The sequence below is a fragment of the Gambusia affinis genome, linkage group LG11, assembly GCF_019740435.1.
Source record: "Gambusia affinis linkage group LG11, SWU_Gaff_1.0, whole genome shotgun sequence".
Classification (NCBI taxonomy): domain Eukaryota; kingdom Metazoa; phylum Chordata; class Actinopteri; order Cyprinodontiformes; family Poeciliidae; genus Gambusia; species Gambusia affinis.
This window is the reverse complement of record NC_057878.1, coordinates 20,198,758-20,214,900: the sequence shown is the minus strand read 5'-3', so window position 1 is coordinate 20,214,900 and position 16,143 is coordinate 20,198,758. Positions and strand designations below refer to the sequence as shown.

The following is a 16,143-nucleotide window of genomic DNA, read 5'->3' as shown; positions in this document are numbered from 1 at the left end:
TTTTGTTTCTGGTCAGGTAATAGTTAAGCAAAATAAATAAAATTGTGAGTTTTACTACATCCAGTTAGAATCATTTATAAAGTCCTGCAGATTAGTTTAAAATCTTATCCTCTGTAACTAACCAAGTATATTGTGATCCTTGGATTAAGTTCTTCCTGATCACTTTACCACCACTACATGTCACCTAGATGTGGTGTTAACAGAATCTTTTACTCGTTAGATCATTTTTTAAACAGTAATGGGAAAATCTGAAGACTATCTGTCATTTTGATAGATTACAATTCACACACCTGACCAGTTGGAGCAGACGCACAGACATTTTAAATTTTACACAGAGTACATGCAAAAGTAACTAAATCAATCCAAAATAATAAAAAAAAAACATTCTATCTGAGTATCTTCTCTGAACTAGACACTGAATTCAATGCATCCCGCTATATGGAAACTGAGAGCACAATGAGGAGTTATGGACAGAAAGCTTTGGAACGCATCGTCAGCTGTACCACTGGTGCAGAAAGAGCACATGCTGTGGGATTTCTTCCTGTGGAAGCAAGGGCTTGCAGGATCAGAAAACCTTTCGTTCAGAAAGTCTTCCCGTCTTTTGATCACTTCAATCAGATAAATGTTCCTTGATTTCAAGACTTAGGATGAAGTGGTGCTTGTAATTCGAGTCCTCAGCTGGCAGTGAAACAACTTGATATTACAGGAAAGCTCTTGTGTGACCACCTTTATCGGTGGTCAAGCAAACCAGACTGGTAGGCTCCACTGTAAAGAAGTTGCTGTAGTGAAGCAGAGAGCAAGGGGAAGGGTGGGAAGTGTACATACACAAGGATGATTGACAGTGCCAAGAGCCTCCTTCTGGCTCTGATTTGTTGTTTCTGACTAAAAAATGGCATGAGAACCTCAGGTTGGTCATCACAGCTTCATTTTTTTTCTCAGATTATCTATCTGATTTTGTCAGGATATAGTGAGAGTTTTAACAAATATGAAAAATGTTAATGAAATATGTGCAATTCTTTAATAAAGAAACTGTTTACTGCAGCTTTAATAAAAAAAATTAAAACAAGGAGAGGGGAGAAATATTGAAGCCTGGTGAGTTTACATTCTCCGGACTGTGTAAGCCTCCTGACTTGTGTACTTTGCCTCACAGCTATTTGTTCAATAATTGTCACACTGAGTCAAACATTTACACCTATCAGGTTGTGTATGTACGGTTTTCAATCCATTTGAATTATATTTTTGCCTTTCGCATTATTTTATTTAAAAAGAAATGTTGAAGGATATGCTACTGTGATCACATGTAATGCTGCATGCCAGAGATTTGCATTTCTTACATTTATACAAGACATCCACAGTGTGAAGTAAACAACTAGAAAGAAACCATTTTTGCTAAATTTCCCTGGCAGGTATTAATGATTTACAGCAACCACCCCTTACTGTATTTACCACATCTTTATTTTACTATGAAAACCACAAAATGTCTTGAAGTAGCTAGTCACTTTGATCTTTGCACTGAATAGAATTCAACAGTTTTTGACTGAGCGGATCGTTGCTGCTCACTTCAAGAGGAACTTCAGCCTTAAAGAGAATTAGGGGCCCTCTGATCTCCAACAGTACAGTCTACAATAGTAAACATGATGAACGCTTCAGGAGTGGGAGTGTTTGAGCATTTGTCCTTTGACATTAACAGGAAAACTATCTTTGCACAATATGACATTTCAAGAGTAAGATTTATACTGCTTTCTGATTAGGATTTATCTGAAAACATTTTAGCTAACTTAACTGACTGACTTCATTTGCTCTTCTTTTCTATCTAAATGTTTTACTCTATTAAAGAAACTTTGATCAAGGGGTTAAATGTTATCAGTTTCCTGAGATATGAAAATAAAACTACTATCTTTTTTTATCTAGGTCATTATAATATTCCAAAAGTTTTGTAAATACACACTTCCCTTGAAATCATCTGTGGTGTCAATATTAATGAAACATGCAACCTCTTATTTTACACGTTTTTGATTAGTTTGCATTACTAAATTTATCGAAGAAGTAGTTCTGAGGAAATACAAAAACAACATTGGTGCTTTTGCATTTTTAAATAAAATGTGTTACAAGTGTCATATAACCAGAAATAGAAAATTTTTCAAAAACTACTAAATGTTGGTGGTTATTTACATTTACTTGAAGTCTTTCATTACACTGTTTTTCTAAAGTAGTAAACTACTTATTCCTGCTTAATATTTATTTGGAATTATATACAACATAAAAACAAAGGGATCTCTTGTACATCATTTTGTGCAGCTGTACAAACTTATGTGATTTTTTTCTGTGGTTAGGAATTCATTGATAAAACATATCAAACCAATTCCAAATTTTTGTTGTTTACACAAATTTAAAATAGACATGAAGGTCAGTCAAACTATATGACTCAAAAACAACACATTTCTTATACACTATACCAACTGAATTGTTGGTTTTTTTTGTTTAGAATTCAAGAGATGTAAACACATTCTCCACCACTGGACATATATACCTATGCGATTTAATTTTCTTGTGTTTGAAAGCAAGCTTTGACTAACCATGCCCACAATACCCCTTATTGCTTAGTGTTAATATGTCTTTTTTCAGGAGGCTTTAATAATGGCTAGCATGGAACACCCTCACCTTGTCCGGCTGTTGGGTGTCTGCCTGAGTCCGACTATCCAGCTGGTGACACAACTGATGCCTCATGGCTGCCTGCTTGACTACGTCCATGAGCACAAGGACAACATTGGATCACAGCTGCTGCTCAACTGGTGCGTCCAGATTGCCAAGGTAAGAAGTAGTACACATTGTAGTGGAGGGGCTGCTACAATCCTTAATTTTTTGGTTGTACTAGATGATACTATGAGTATATTATTGGGCACTTGAAAGATCTGTTAGTATCTGCTATTTAACCTTAAGTGATTGCTTTGGATTATAAGTTATATAAATTCTGAACTGAGTAACTGTCTGTACTTGAATACATCAAATAAAATAATGCATCTGAGCCTTTATATCCACAAGTTACCTCAGAGGCTTTAGATTTGGCAGTTTTTAGCCTGTTTTAGGATTTCCAATATTCCCAAAAAATTGAGCTCAATAATTCACAGACCTGGGGCATCGTGCATAAAAAAGTGTGCAGTTTTCACACTAAAACTTAGTGTACGGAAAAATTTAGAAAATTGCGGCACACAAAAAAATTTGGATGTATAAAGCAGTGTGCACGCATGTGGCCACGCACATTTCCTTTATACATCCAAATTTGCAGGAAATAGAGTGCAGCTGCTTGTCTGCTCTGTTGCCTCCATAAATACATATATAAATTAGTTTAAATATCCAGAAGTCTGCCACCACGTGAAGCAGTAACCATGGCAACGTCCTTATTTGTAGCAGTATAAGTACTTATAATAGTAATTATATACATTATTTAAAAGATGCTTTCAGGGAACATAATGTAACCTCAAAAATATAAAAATAATACATTTTAAAGAAAGAAAAAATCTAAATAATAAAGAGAAAATAAAGAGATTGTGCAAATACCTGTTTGAACAGCAGAGCGTTCAGCCAGGATTTAAAGACAAACAGAGTGGGTAAAATGGACGTTTATTATAAGTAGTGGCATCATGTGCATAAGTTGTACATTTAAAGAGTAGAGATGCTTTCTGTCCAGAAAGGCACATTCACAAAGCTGGCAGCTCCATTAAGGATGACTGCAGCTGGACCGGTACCGCACAACTCCTTCCATAAGTTCTGCTCAGAGTGTCAGTATAATCAGTCTGGATTAATCTATACACTAGTAAACCATTATCCATCCTTCCATTGGCGATGTTCTCCATCAGAGCCAAAGCTCTCCTCATTTAGCGCCTCACCTTTATGCAGCTACTTAAATACGTGTGATTGTCTACACGCCTCAATCAAACCTGTTTGGAGTTGATCTGCTGATCCAACCATGTTTTTTTTTTTTTTTTTTTTTTTTTTGTGAGAATTGCCCCAAAGATGCATTTCACACAGAACACTGCGTTACATCTTTATGAGACAAACCTGAGGAAATTAATTTTTACATTCTAGTGAGGTTTTTGCATCCTTTTATTTTTGCTTTCTTTATCTTGCATGTGTGTTAGGTTATTATCTGAGGATAAATGCAGTTCAGTTTCATTGTTTAGTTTAAACAATAAAATATTAAAATCAAGAAAAAAAAAACCTAAAACATCGGGTTTAATGCTTGGTCTAAATAACACTGAATGTAGTTAGATATTAGGGTATTTAGATGAGTTATGACGCTATGCAGTTTGATATTTTCCACAGAAAAAGTTTGCGTGGCTGCAGATTTTTTTGTGTATACACACATTTTTACACCAGCAAAAAAGTGTGTGTATTTTTACGCAAACTTTGATGCAAAGTTAATTTTTGTACATGCCAACTTGTGCATAAAATATGGCGCAGCACATTTTTTGTGTGCATGCACGCTTTTTGTATGAGGCCCCTGCTTGACTTTGGTGGAGTAAACCCTGCTTGACTTTGGTGGAGTAAATGTTGGTGAAGAACTCACTGTTACAGGGCTATGATTACAGGAAGGAATTTTAATTAGATATATCAGGAGCTTTTTTTTTATTCTGCGCTATTTCGCAAAAAAAGAAAACATTTCAACAATTGAATATTCACAAGCATGGTGCATTTTTCTGATTTACTGCATACAGTGTTTTAAACCTAGAGAAATGTAATGAGTCAAAAGAAAGAGAACGGAGAATGGAAATGACTTAGGAACAGATGCAGCCTCAGATTTAATAACTTATACAAATACTGCCGTAGCTGTTTTTGGCTAAATCAAAGCTGCCTGTTCTCCAGTGAGTTTCCAAAGGAAATATTAAATCATCATCTAAATTTGGGACACACTTATCATCCTCCACATAATGTTTTTTTTTCTTCTTCTCCTTTTATATCAAAGGCGATTCCATCTGGCATTGAGACTTGCCATGCTGGATATATGTGTGTGTGTATGTGTGGGTGTGTGGTATGTGTGCATGTAGGCATGTCTGTATGTATGTATGCATGTTTGTTTGTTTGTTTGTTTGTTTTATGGACTTGATTACTAAAATCACTCTGAATGTTGTACACTGTGACTGCACATATTTGTGGCACTCCTGAATACCCATCACAGATTAACAGGTTGAAAGTATTTTTTACTTAATGTCAAAAGCAAATAGAAAATGTACTTTGTTCTAATCTCTGTTATATTGACAAGGTAAATTGGTAGACTTATGTCATTGCATCAAGTACTGATTAATTTGTTAGACTTTATTATGAAAAATTTTGGTTCATTGGTATTATTATCATGTATGTGTACATTCAGTCTCAAATGGTCTTTACAACTGTAAAGATCACTCTGAAAGACCATCCCTGTGATAATCTCTGCATCAAGACCACCATCACAGCCAATCTGAGTTAATAACTGATCTGCTTTGAAAATCATACAAATGATCAGTTTATTTGGCTTACTGCAAATGCACCATTATCATACTATGGTTTTTATGTCTGTCTTTACATTTGTTTTGACTATAAAAAACTATCACTTCCTTCTCATTATGTCAAGTTTGTAAATCTCCTAGATAACACACTTTTTTCTTGTACACTCATGCACAATTATTATGGTAATTATATTCCTGAGGATTAATTTTGTGGTTGAGTGAATGTACCACCCATTTTAAGAGTTTGTGTATTTCACTATTATGCACGCATTAGGAAGTTGCACAGAAATCATGTACATTTATGAGCCACCAGCAACATTCATGGCATAGTTTTCCTGAATATTTGAACACATTTATGGCAAAAAGAAGAGCTCATTTAAACTGGTTGGTTTTCTGGTTGATCTGTCTTTTCACCACAGTTAATCCACTTTTAGTATGAATATTGTAGAGACCATTCGATGAGCTTTATTGTTTGGAAGTGTTGTGTTTTCCAGTAATGGCATTGAGGTGGCTTTGAAATTATTGTCCTGTTGAACAGGACAATACAATTGATACAATTGGAGACCCAATTGTATCAAATTCAACTATATAGTTGTTTATTTGAATTAAAGTTAAATACTTCAGTGCCAGTCCAATTTCATTTTTCCATTCACCTTCTGGAATGTAACAGTACATTTGACAGTTTTTTTTTTTTTTACCATTCACTCAATTTACAATTTATATAAATAAATATTGATATTAATATCAACTATTGAGAATGGTATTAAAAAATGTGAATTAAATGTATTTGTGAATGACCGAATGTAATGAGCGCTTTGGGGTCCCCTGGATTTGATAAAGATCTATACAAGTACAGACCATTTACAATAAACCAATGACAAACATAAAAGGTAATAAAAGTAATGAAAACACACATTTTATTTTTCTCTAAATCTTATTTAGGTTGTGTCAAACATTTTGTCTTTCTAATTTAGTGATTGCTGACCCTTTGTTTGGTAGTTTATATGGAATATTACTTTTTATGTGAAGTGTATCATCTACCAGATTGACCTGAGTCACATTTTATACACCTTTATCCTCCGTAATTACTACCATTTCAGATGCTGATATTTTTAGGCCTGTCAGATGATGGATTCACATTTTGAAACTTGTTTTGAATCTATTTTGACATGTCAGATTTTTGTTAAAATAGAGATTGTCCAACTATGTTAAGAATTGTTGACTTGTTGAAGGATGTTGAGACCTTTTTTTTATTTCAGCTCCATTGTTTTATGCATAGAGAATCTGACAACACTAAATTAACAAAGCAATTTCTTGGACAATTGTACAATATTTTATATATTGTTTTACAATGGAATATGTAAACATCATAGACATTCAAAAAACCACACAAAGCATAAATGCTTGTTATTTGTACATCCTTTGTGGTCTTTCATGAGATAAACATCCCTGTCAGACAACAGGGGAAGCAGATTGGGGGGCATCACTTAAGCCCCAAAAGAGACAGCGTGAAACACAATTTGCCACAACATGCACTCAATTCCCTGCTTTTGGGCTCAGTGTGACAACAGCTTCTGGGAGTTTAACTTTTGGGATTTAAAGAGGCACAATTTGAGGACTAAAGTGAATATGTGGCCTACAGCAAATATTGAATTAATCATCCATCCATCCGTTGCCTATATCTACATAACAATTCAAGGTTGGGGGGCATAAGTGATCTGCTGCCTATTTCTAACAACCATTGGGTGAGAGGGAGAGAACACCCTGGACAAGTTGCCTGTTCTTCACCTGGGCTAAATTAATCATAATACCTAGTACCTGCCCTGTGCCCTGTGATATACTGACGACCTTTCTGGAGTGCACGAGCCTCAGACAGCTGGAGATAAGTGGCACCTCCCCCTGGAGTCCTACAAGGATGAGTGGAGATGGACAAAAGAATGGATCTAGAGACAGTTCCTCCACTGACATTATTAGCTTTTCCCTATTAGGTAAATGACATAATTTGAGTGACAGATTTTCTTGAGGTTTGAATATTTTATTATTTAAAAAAAACTACAATCTGCAGGAGTACATCGTTCCCGATCAAAATCAGCCAATCATAACTAGCTAGCCTTAATATTAATGACAGTCTTTTTAACAAATGCAAATAATTCTGATAATCATAGCTGACCTAAAATCAGAAAAGTTTAAATGGATTTGATGTTTGACAGGAAGAGGAAAGAGATTTGTTGTATTTTTATACAGTGTGAACGTCTGGTTTCAACCGTATCTTATTTAAGAACTGTTGCCACAACCATTAAATCTGGAGTTAGTCTTGTTTTTGGTTGTATGATATCCTTTGATTTCTTTGTATTGTGCTTTTGAGAAATACACAACTTTTTTAGATTTGGTTTGAACAAGTTATGTTTTATAGTTTAAAGAAAAACTGAAACTCTAGTTTCAGGGTTTTTTTAATCAAAAGACAGAATGATTCAAGTGGTAATACAGAGCAGCTAACCTGACTGTTTAATGTCCTGCTGTTCTGCTATTCTGAACCCCTTGTATTCTGCCATGGACAAGATGGTGTTCTGTTACCTGTGGGACCTACTTCACGATGTTGCTCTGAACTGTTTTCTTTCAGTGCCACACATTTAAGAAGCCTCCATTATGCTGTTGCAAAATCTCATTCTTGGTAACTCTGTCTTCATCGAGATGACTGCCTTGGGTTTCCTTTGAGTCCAGTATTATATGGATGTGTGTGGGAGTGGTTAAAAAGCCCCACTGTGTATAGCACAGGGTCATATCTCTTTGTAAACCAAGCAAGGCAAACATGCCTCCCTCCAGCTCATTACAGACATCCCTGGGGTTCCCATGAAAACTCACATCACTCCTATTCCCTTTCCACTCTGTCTCTATTCCCACTTGCTTCTCTGCTTTGTTTTAATTTTTATTTTAGTTTGTGAATCCAGTATTTTTTTTTCACCTCTCTGAACATTAAAGCATAATGAATATACCATTGCCTCCCATTAACAATCATTTTTATGTTTTGTTTCTCTGTTATTACACATGCTATACTATCGCCATGCTGTTTTCAGAGCTGGTTTTATTTTCTTGTACATAAATATTTCAGTTAATCTGCCCACTGACCAACTGTTCCTTTTTTCCCTTTCCATTACATGTTTTTGTGGGCAGTCTAAACTAGTGCTTGAATAATAATTGTGAAATAGGTCAAAGGTTTTTCTATTTATTTATGTCTATCAACAATTCTTCCTCATGTGTCTAATTGAAGGCCATATTTCGGTTATGAAAAAGTAATATTTTTTGTAGAGAAAATGAAGTAGATTTACCAAAATCTGAAAGAAAATCACTTTGATTCAGTTCTCCAAATGCACAATCTTGTTAAAGAATGTCAAAAGTTTGTATTGACCTTGTGTGATTTTCTTAATAAATTTACATCACTGTAGGAATGTCTATACACCCACAGTGTTGAGAAAAGGGGATTAAATCCATTGAACTTTTTACTCATGTCAAATTACATCTACAAACTAGTGTATTTTATTGAGATTTTATGTTTTTGACCAACTTAAAGTAGTACACAATAGTGAAGTTGAGGAAAATAGTCTTGTGGCAAAAATCCACAGGTCAGGTTTCAGTTAACATATTGTTTAAGCCAATGAACATAATTCTATTTTTATACGCACTCTTAGAGAAAACATTTCTTTCCTATATTTGATTCCCCCCAATCAATGGAAGATAACATCCCTGCTCTGAGACTAGATTTTAAGACACAGAGCAAGAAGTAGATCACAGGAATCAAGCCTTTGATTATCCCAACCCTTAGAAATGTCAACAAGTGTCCGCCTATCTTCCTTCTCCTCAATTTCTGGCTCTTGCTATCTGCCTCTCTTTCATGTGTGTACTAATTAATTCTGAAACATTTCTGTCGGGGTCTTTCATTACAGCATTAGTATATATTCTGTGTTGGGGACGAGAATGCCTCCATCCCTATGGGTAAATATTTAATTTGTTATAGAAGCAGCTGTATGCTAGAATTCCAGCAACTGAATAGCTGAATTAGTTTATTTGAATTAATGTATTTTTTTTAATTTTTACGTTTTGGGACATTGAACCACATTGCACTTATGCTAATATATTTTGTGCATTGCAGGACAGTCAGAAGTGACAAAAGAAATACTACTCACTAGAAAATGCGATAATAAAGTATATCAAATATAGCATTTTGCTCTAGTCCATGGTCTTATTATATAATATTTCAAAAAATATGCTTAATGTTACAGCAAACACGTAGTGGCATTTAGATTACTTTGAGAAATCCCCTCAACTCTTTCATATTGATCTGGATTTTATTATCTGTACAGTAAAATTTTGTGCCAGGGACCATGGACTGACTTGTTTGCATTTTGTTTCCTATCTTTGCATTTACTGCAGTCTAAACACTGGGTCACAGTTCAGTGAAAGAGATTTCTATTTTTTCACTAGTGACACTAAGAGGTCACTAAACCAAATTACATTGCGTCAGATTAGGTGGTTGGACCAGTTTGTATTTCCATGCATAATATGATTAAAAATAAAGTATAAACACTTTGACTAATAGTGTAAGGCCCAAAGACAAAAGGCATGTATTTATAGTTGCTAACTTCTGTAAGAAGTTTAATTACAAATAGTTAAAATGATGATGATTCTTGTTTTCTGTTTCAAAAATATATGTGCCAAATAAAAATGTGACTATGATCGTGGTATCTGAAGTAATTCCTTACTTTTAATATCAAAGGCTCTCTTTGAAAAGGCTCCAAAGAGAGCCTTTTCTAAGTTTGATGGTTTGGTTTGGTGGGTCACAATATGAAGCTAAGCCTGGATCACTGTGTTTGATTGGCCAAAAAGTTCACCTGACCTATAAAGATTCTAGGGGTTATGGTGCAGAGAGAGATGAGGTATACTATTTCCTGCAATGGGTGACCTTACTTGCAACAAAGCCCATTGCCTTATCACAAATGATGCCCCAACAAAGTATTAAGTTCATACACTGCACAGTACATAGACAAACATTTCACTAGGCTGACATTAGTGTATTGAAAATTCTTAGTGATTGGTTTTATGAAATATTCTAATTTACATTACCTGCAAATCGCAATTAAAAATTACTTGAAAATATCATTTTGTGTTTAATAAATCCATATATGGGGGCCACTGTGGCTTTATGGGTAGAGTAGTCGTCTTGTGATTGGAAGGTTGTAGGTTCGATTCCAGCTTCCTCCTGCCACATGTTGATGTACCCCTGGTCAAGGCACTTAGCCCTTTACTGCCTACCGATCTGCATATTGGTGTATAAATGTGTGTGTACTTGTGAGTGACAACAGGTGAATGTGACCATATGGTAAAGCACTTTGAGTGGTCAAAAATGATTGGAAAAGGGCTATATAAATTAAGTCCATTTACCATATAAAGTAATAAAATCAAATAACTTTTCAATGATATTGATTGGCCAATATTAATATTTTGATAACCTTGTGTCAATTGAGTAGAAAAGTAAGGACATTACAATTTTTCAAAGAGAACTTTAAGAAGGAAGGTTAATGAGATGTGCACCACCTTGCTCATTCAGCTACCAGCAAGAGCCTATGCAGATAAAAAAAAAAGTACAGATGGGAAATGTACAGCTGGATTACCATGTTGTCTTACAGGCATATGAGAATTGTTTTTGCTTTTATCTGCAAAGCACATAAAGAATGGTTGTAATGAAACTTGGCCAACTAGAATGACCTCTTAATGTAAAGTCACAAACCCTCAGGCAACTGACAGATAAAAAGCAGCCAAGAGAGTCAGATACAGAAAGAGGATTTGGCCTACACTAACTCACTGTTTACCATTTTGTCTATCAAGTATTCCATCAAGCCAAGAGGAAGACACTCTCTTTTTCTTTCCCATTTTTCTGTCTTTGTCTCCTACTCAATCTCCCTCTCTTACACACACACGCACACACACATACCTACAGCAGTGACACAGTTTGAAAAGTGTGTGACTGAGCAGAGATGGATGTGGCCAAGAATGGTGATAGGGGGAAATGGATGACTGCAGGCAGCCTACACAATGGATGAGACTGGTGGTTCGGGGAGACAGGTCAACACTAATGACTGACTTCTGGACACCCACACTTTCACTCTGTTAAATGAAGCCTTGTACAGACATAAAAACTGCAAATGCAACAATTAAAATAACTAATTTGATTACATGCATTAAATACATAACTTCACACAGGCTGGTGGTGCCTTGCAGTAAAAGAGCAAAAATACTTTAAACATTTCTGCTCATTGTTGTATTCTGACTCTGTTTAAACCACTACTGGTCTTATATTGAGAATGTTTAAAACATGCACAAATATTGTATTTGATGTATGTATCTTTACACAGTATATAACATTGTTCTGTGTCATAGGATAATGGTAGAAAGAAATGAGAAGAGCAAACATCCTTGTGATTTTCTCACATTGACGAGGTTTACAAAACTTGCTCCCATCAAGGCAGGTTCCACCGAGTCACTGAGGTCATGGAGACTGTAAGGCAGGGGTGGGCACTCCTGGTCCTCAAGGGCTGGTGTCCTGCAACTTTTAGATGCATCTCTACCTCAACACACCTGAGTCAAATAATGAGGTCATTAGCAGGACTCTGGAGAACTTGACTGCACTTGGGAGGTGATTCAGCTATTGGATTCAGGTGTGTTGGACCAGGGAGACATCTAAGAGTTGCAGGACACCGGCCCTCAAGGACCAGGAGTGCCCACCCCTGCTGTAGGGTGATCTTAATCTTATGTGAAGGTCGCCTTAGAGTTAGTCAGATGAGGTTGGGGTAAAATTTCTTCTCTTCCTCTTTAAAGGATGTGATTTGAATAGGACAAATTGAGAAGTAAAACTGGCTGATAGGTTCATTGACATATGATTAGATTGCTTGCTATTATTTGATTCTTGTCATTATGATGCCATGACTTTCTGTATGTTCAGAGATGATGGAAGCTTAATTTTCATGAATAATAAAGTGTGTTTGAATACATATCTAAATACATATTCATACTAGTCACATTTTTTTTTGGGGGGGGGATTCATTTGAATAATGTTTTCACACACAAATTTGTCTTCTACAAATTAGATTTAGACAAATTATTTAGGATATGTCATTGAATATTTTTATGAAATAGAACAAATACTCTATTACAGAAGAAGGTGCGGTCAAGAGCCTGAGAACAACTTTGTCCACTATTAATATAGTCAACACTTATTTGGCATTTTTTGACTATGTTCTGTTTTCTCTTGCTTTCCATTCATTTTGCTAACATCAGAGAAGTTTCAACATGGATACATTTAGTTAGATAAATACAGTAAAACACCTGTCTAACAAAATGTGATTTATTTAAATGTGATTTATTTTCCTATAAAAGTTCTAATCTATAAAACACAGGATTCATTGGTATTAATGCAAGAAATACGAGATGTTTAATAATCAACAAATCCTTTAACCCTAGAACGTTTTCTCCATCTCCCCATTGCAGGGATTTCCTGCTCGATTACCAAGCTGCAACCCTTGCAACAGATCAATCATAGATCACGGCTAATGTCTCCCGTTACGGCACACTGTGATTACCCTGTTATTATCTCACTGATTATGGCTATCATCATTATTATCATTTCTCTATTACAGTTCATTACTTCAGAGCTGAAAAGGGATGGTATAATGGCAGAAGTGTCAGTTATTCTATTTATTGACTGGCAAGAGTGTAGGTACAGTCTGTTTTCTCTTTTCTCTAAAGTTGCTTTAGTGTTGAAAAGGCTCACAGGCAGCTTGACCAGATCGAGTAAGTCTGGCCGATTGGGGTTTAAACTGCTTTAGAACTTAATGAAAAACGGAGGGTTCAGGGAATACTTCATCCCTGTAGGACTAACTAAAACAAGCATACAAGCAAATTAGTTTTTTGTTAGTTTATTTTTTGTTTTTTAATTTATATTATTTGTAAATCTTTTGAAAATCAGACCTATAACAATTTAAAAAACAATGCTGAAGCATGTTTTTTTTTATTATCTTTGCAAAGATAATCAATAATATTAATTAATCTTAGGAGAATGTGTCAATTTTACAAGAGTGCAATATTTCAGCAAACACTTAATTTAGACTTAACCAGTAAATTGCTAGCAAATAAATAATTGCCATCGTTTGATTTTAAAAGTTACTCTGGCTATTTACAAAAGCCTAAAATTTCAAATCGTCAAACAGAATAATAATACAAAAATCTCCTTGTATTATCGGTTTTGAAAAAGTTATTTCCTGTAGTGAACAGTGTTGTTCAAATTAGGCACTGGTGATGTTTATATAAAATACACAAGAGGTGGTTCACCAATGTGGTTCAATAAACTTATCTCTTTGCAAACAACCTGCAGCTGTAATCTAAAGACCCTCCAATGGAAAGCACAAACATATTAGGTTATTTATTTTGAGGCAAAGACAAATGTAAAACATACTAGATGGGAAGTCTTTGCTGTAAGAGATCAGATGAGGAATTCTTTGTAAATACAGCTCTAAAGAGCTGCTCTTTCAGTTACATTCAGTGCAGCTGCTTTGTGTCTGACTAATGACTAAAGGCAGCATCACTACATATACAATGCACACAATCTCCATCAGACACGCTTAACCACAGACAATGTAAAAATAGTAACAACATCCTCTGCAGCTCATTGCTTTTTTGCATACTACTTAATCATGTGTCAGGATTGACAGTCTTAAAAAAATTACAAGAACAATAACTACATAAGTAGTGAAACAATTTTCTTGTATAAGAAACATAAACGTAAAGCAAGTTTGGGCATATTGACTTTGAAAACCAAGTTTTTAAAAAGCCCATTGTTTCATCATGTTTAAAAAAAACTAGTTGCTTTTGGTACAAGGGACAGTTTTGGGATAGCAGTCAATTCACATCCAACCTAAAGGGCAGACATTTAAAAGCAGAATCGGATGAATACTTGTGGTTAGTATGGATACGTTTTTATTAAGGAATCTCTGTTTATAGATGTGTTCTAAGTTATCCAAATGAATCCCCAGCATCTTAATGGCAATGGTCACTGTTTTCCTTAATGTGTTCATTTCTGCTGCCATCGTCCAACCAAAGCAGCATGTAATACAAGTAGTTAAACACTCTACACAACTTCTAACTCATTTTTTTTTTCTTTAACATGTTTTTAAGAGAGTATTCACACAAATAAATAAATAAAAAAATAATAATCCAACACTGGACCATGTTCCTGCTCATTATTCTAGAAAAGGCGGACCAGGACCTTATCATCAGCAAACTTAATTAGGTACCTGCCAGGATGAGCACTGGTACAGCTTTTTGTATATAGAATAAATAACAAGAGGGATAACAGCTTTGGGGGGAATCAATAGTACAGATGATTTTTATTTATTTATTTATTTATTTTTTACAGTGAGAATTACCACTGAACTCCCAAAAGCGTGGTTTGGTATTTGCCCCAAATATATCATCAGAAGAACCTTTAAGAACTGAAAGGGTCATAGTGAAATCTCCATGGATCATACTTGTTTGTTCAGCAAATCTCACAGATGGTTGATTGTTTTAAGATCTGGAGAGATATGAGAATATGTCAAGAACCTAAGGTTATGTTGTGCTGCTCAAACCCTTCATGAATCACTTTTTGTTGTGGCAGGGAGGAGGTTCTGGGTTGTATTGTGTACTTTAACATGTACCGCAGAACCAACTTTACATTTTCAGCAGTTGAATCTCAAGGGATTCCTCTGGAACAGTTGTCTATCTTCAAAACTTGACCCTGACAAACTCTCAAATCCTTTCTCAGTTGCTCATTTTTCCTGCTTGTAACAAATCAGCTTTGACAATGCAATGTTCACTTGTTCCTTAATTCCAATCTAACTCCATAACAGATGATGTGTTGATCAGTGTTGTTCACTTGACTTATCAGTAGTCAGAATGTTATGCGTGATTGGTGTTTTTCTGAAAACATCACAATCTCTCAAAGATCAAAAGTTACCAGGGAACCAAAGTCCTTATTCTGCAAATGTCAGCAAATAATAAAACTGTCAAGATGACAAGCACAAACTATACAAGTTTGATGTGAAAATTTGTTTGGCTGGTGCATGAAGCAAAAGCACAAATTTTAGTGGTCATGGTTTTAAGTTGCAGATGCAAGACACCTGTAACAACACTCAGTTTAATTGTGCTTGTAATGTGATTCAGTAACACAGAGTTCTTAATTATTAAAATGTTGAAATTTATGTTCACACATTGATTCAAAGCAAAATCTCAACTGCTGGTTATTATTACATTATATATGTTATTATGATAACACTGTCAGATGCTTGGCTAAATATCTGATTTGATTCCTGTGCCAGCATCCTTCTTTAAAGATTTACCATTTCTGCAAATTACAGCCTGCTGTAATACAAGGGATCACAAATTAAGATATTCTCTGCCACAACCATGATTATTTGTAGCTGCAGAGGGTCCATGGCTCCTAAAAGAGCCTGACTAGCCTGTTGTAAAGCTTTGAGAATGACATTTCCTTCTGTTTGTCCTCATTGACAAGGAGAAAGAGCATGACAGAGACAGACAGAAGCAGATTAAAGCATGCCAAATACATTAACATATC

At 35.2% G+C, this 16,143-nt stretch overlaps 1 protein-coding gene across 3 annotated transcripts in view; it reads left to right on the top strand.

Moving 5' to 3' along the window:
• Positions 1-16,143, top strand: part of LOC122839361 (receptor tyrosine-protein kinase erbB-4-like) — a 265,949-nt gene that overhangs the window by 228,950 nt on the left and 20,856 nt on the right. For 2 of the 3 annotated variants that reach the window (XM_044130859.1, XM_044130861.1), the window contains one exon: positions 2,626-2,811. In XM_044130859.1, coding sequence (XP_043986794.1) covers positions 2,626-2,811 — 186 coding nt within the window. The remainder of the gene's footprint in view (positions 1-2,625; positions 2,812-16,143) is intronic. The other variant, XM_044130860.1, reaches the window with a different exon arrangement.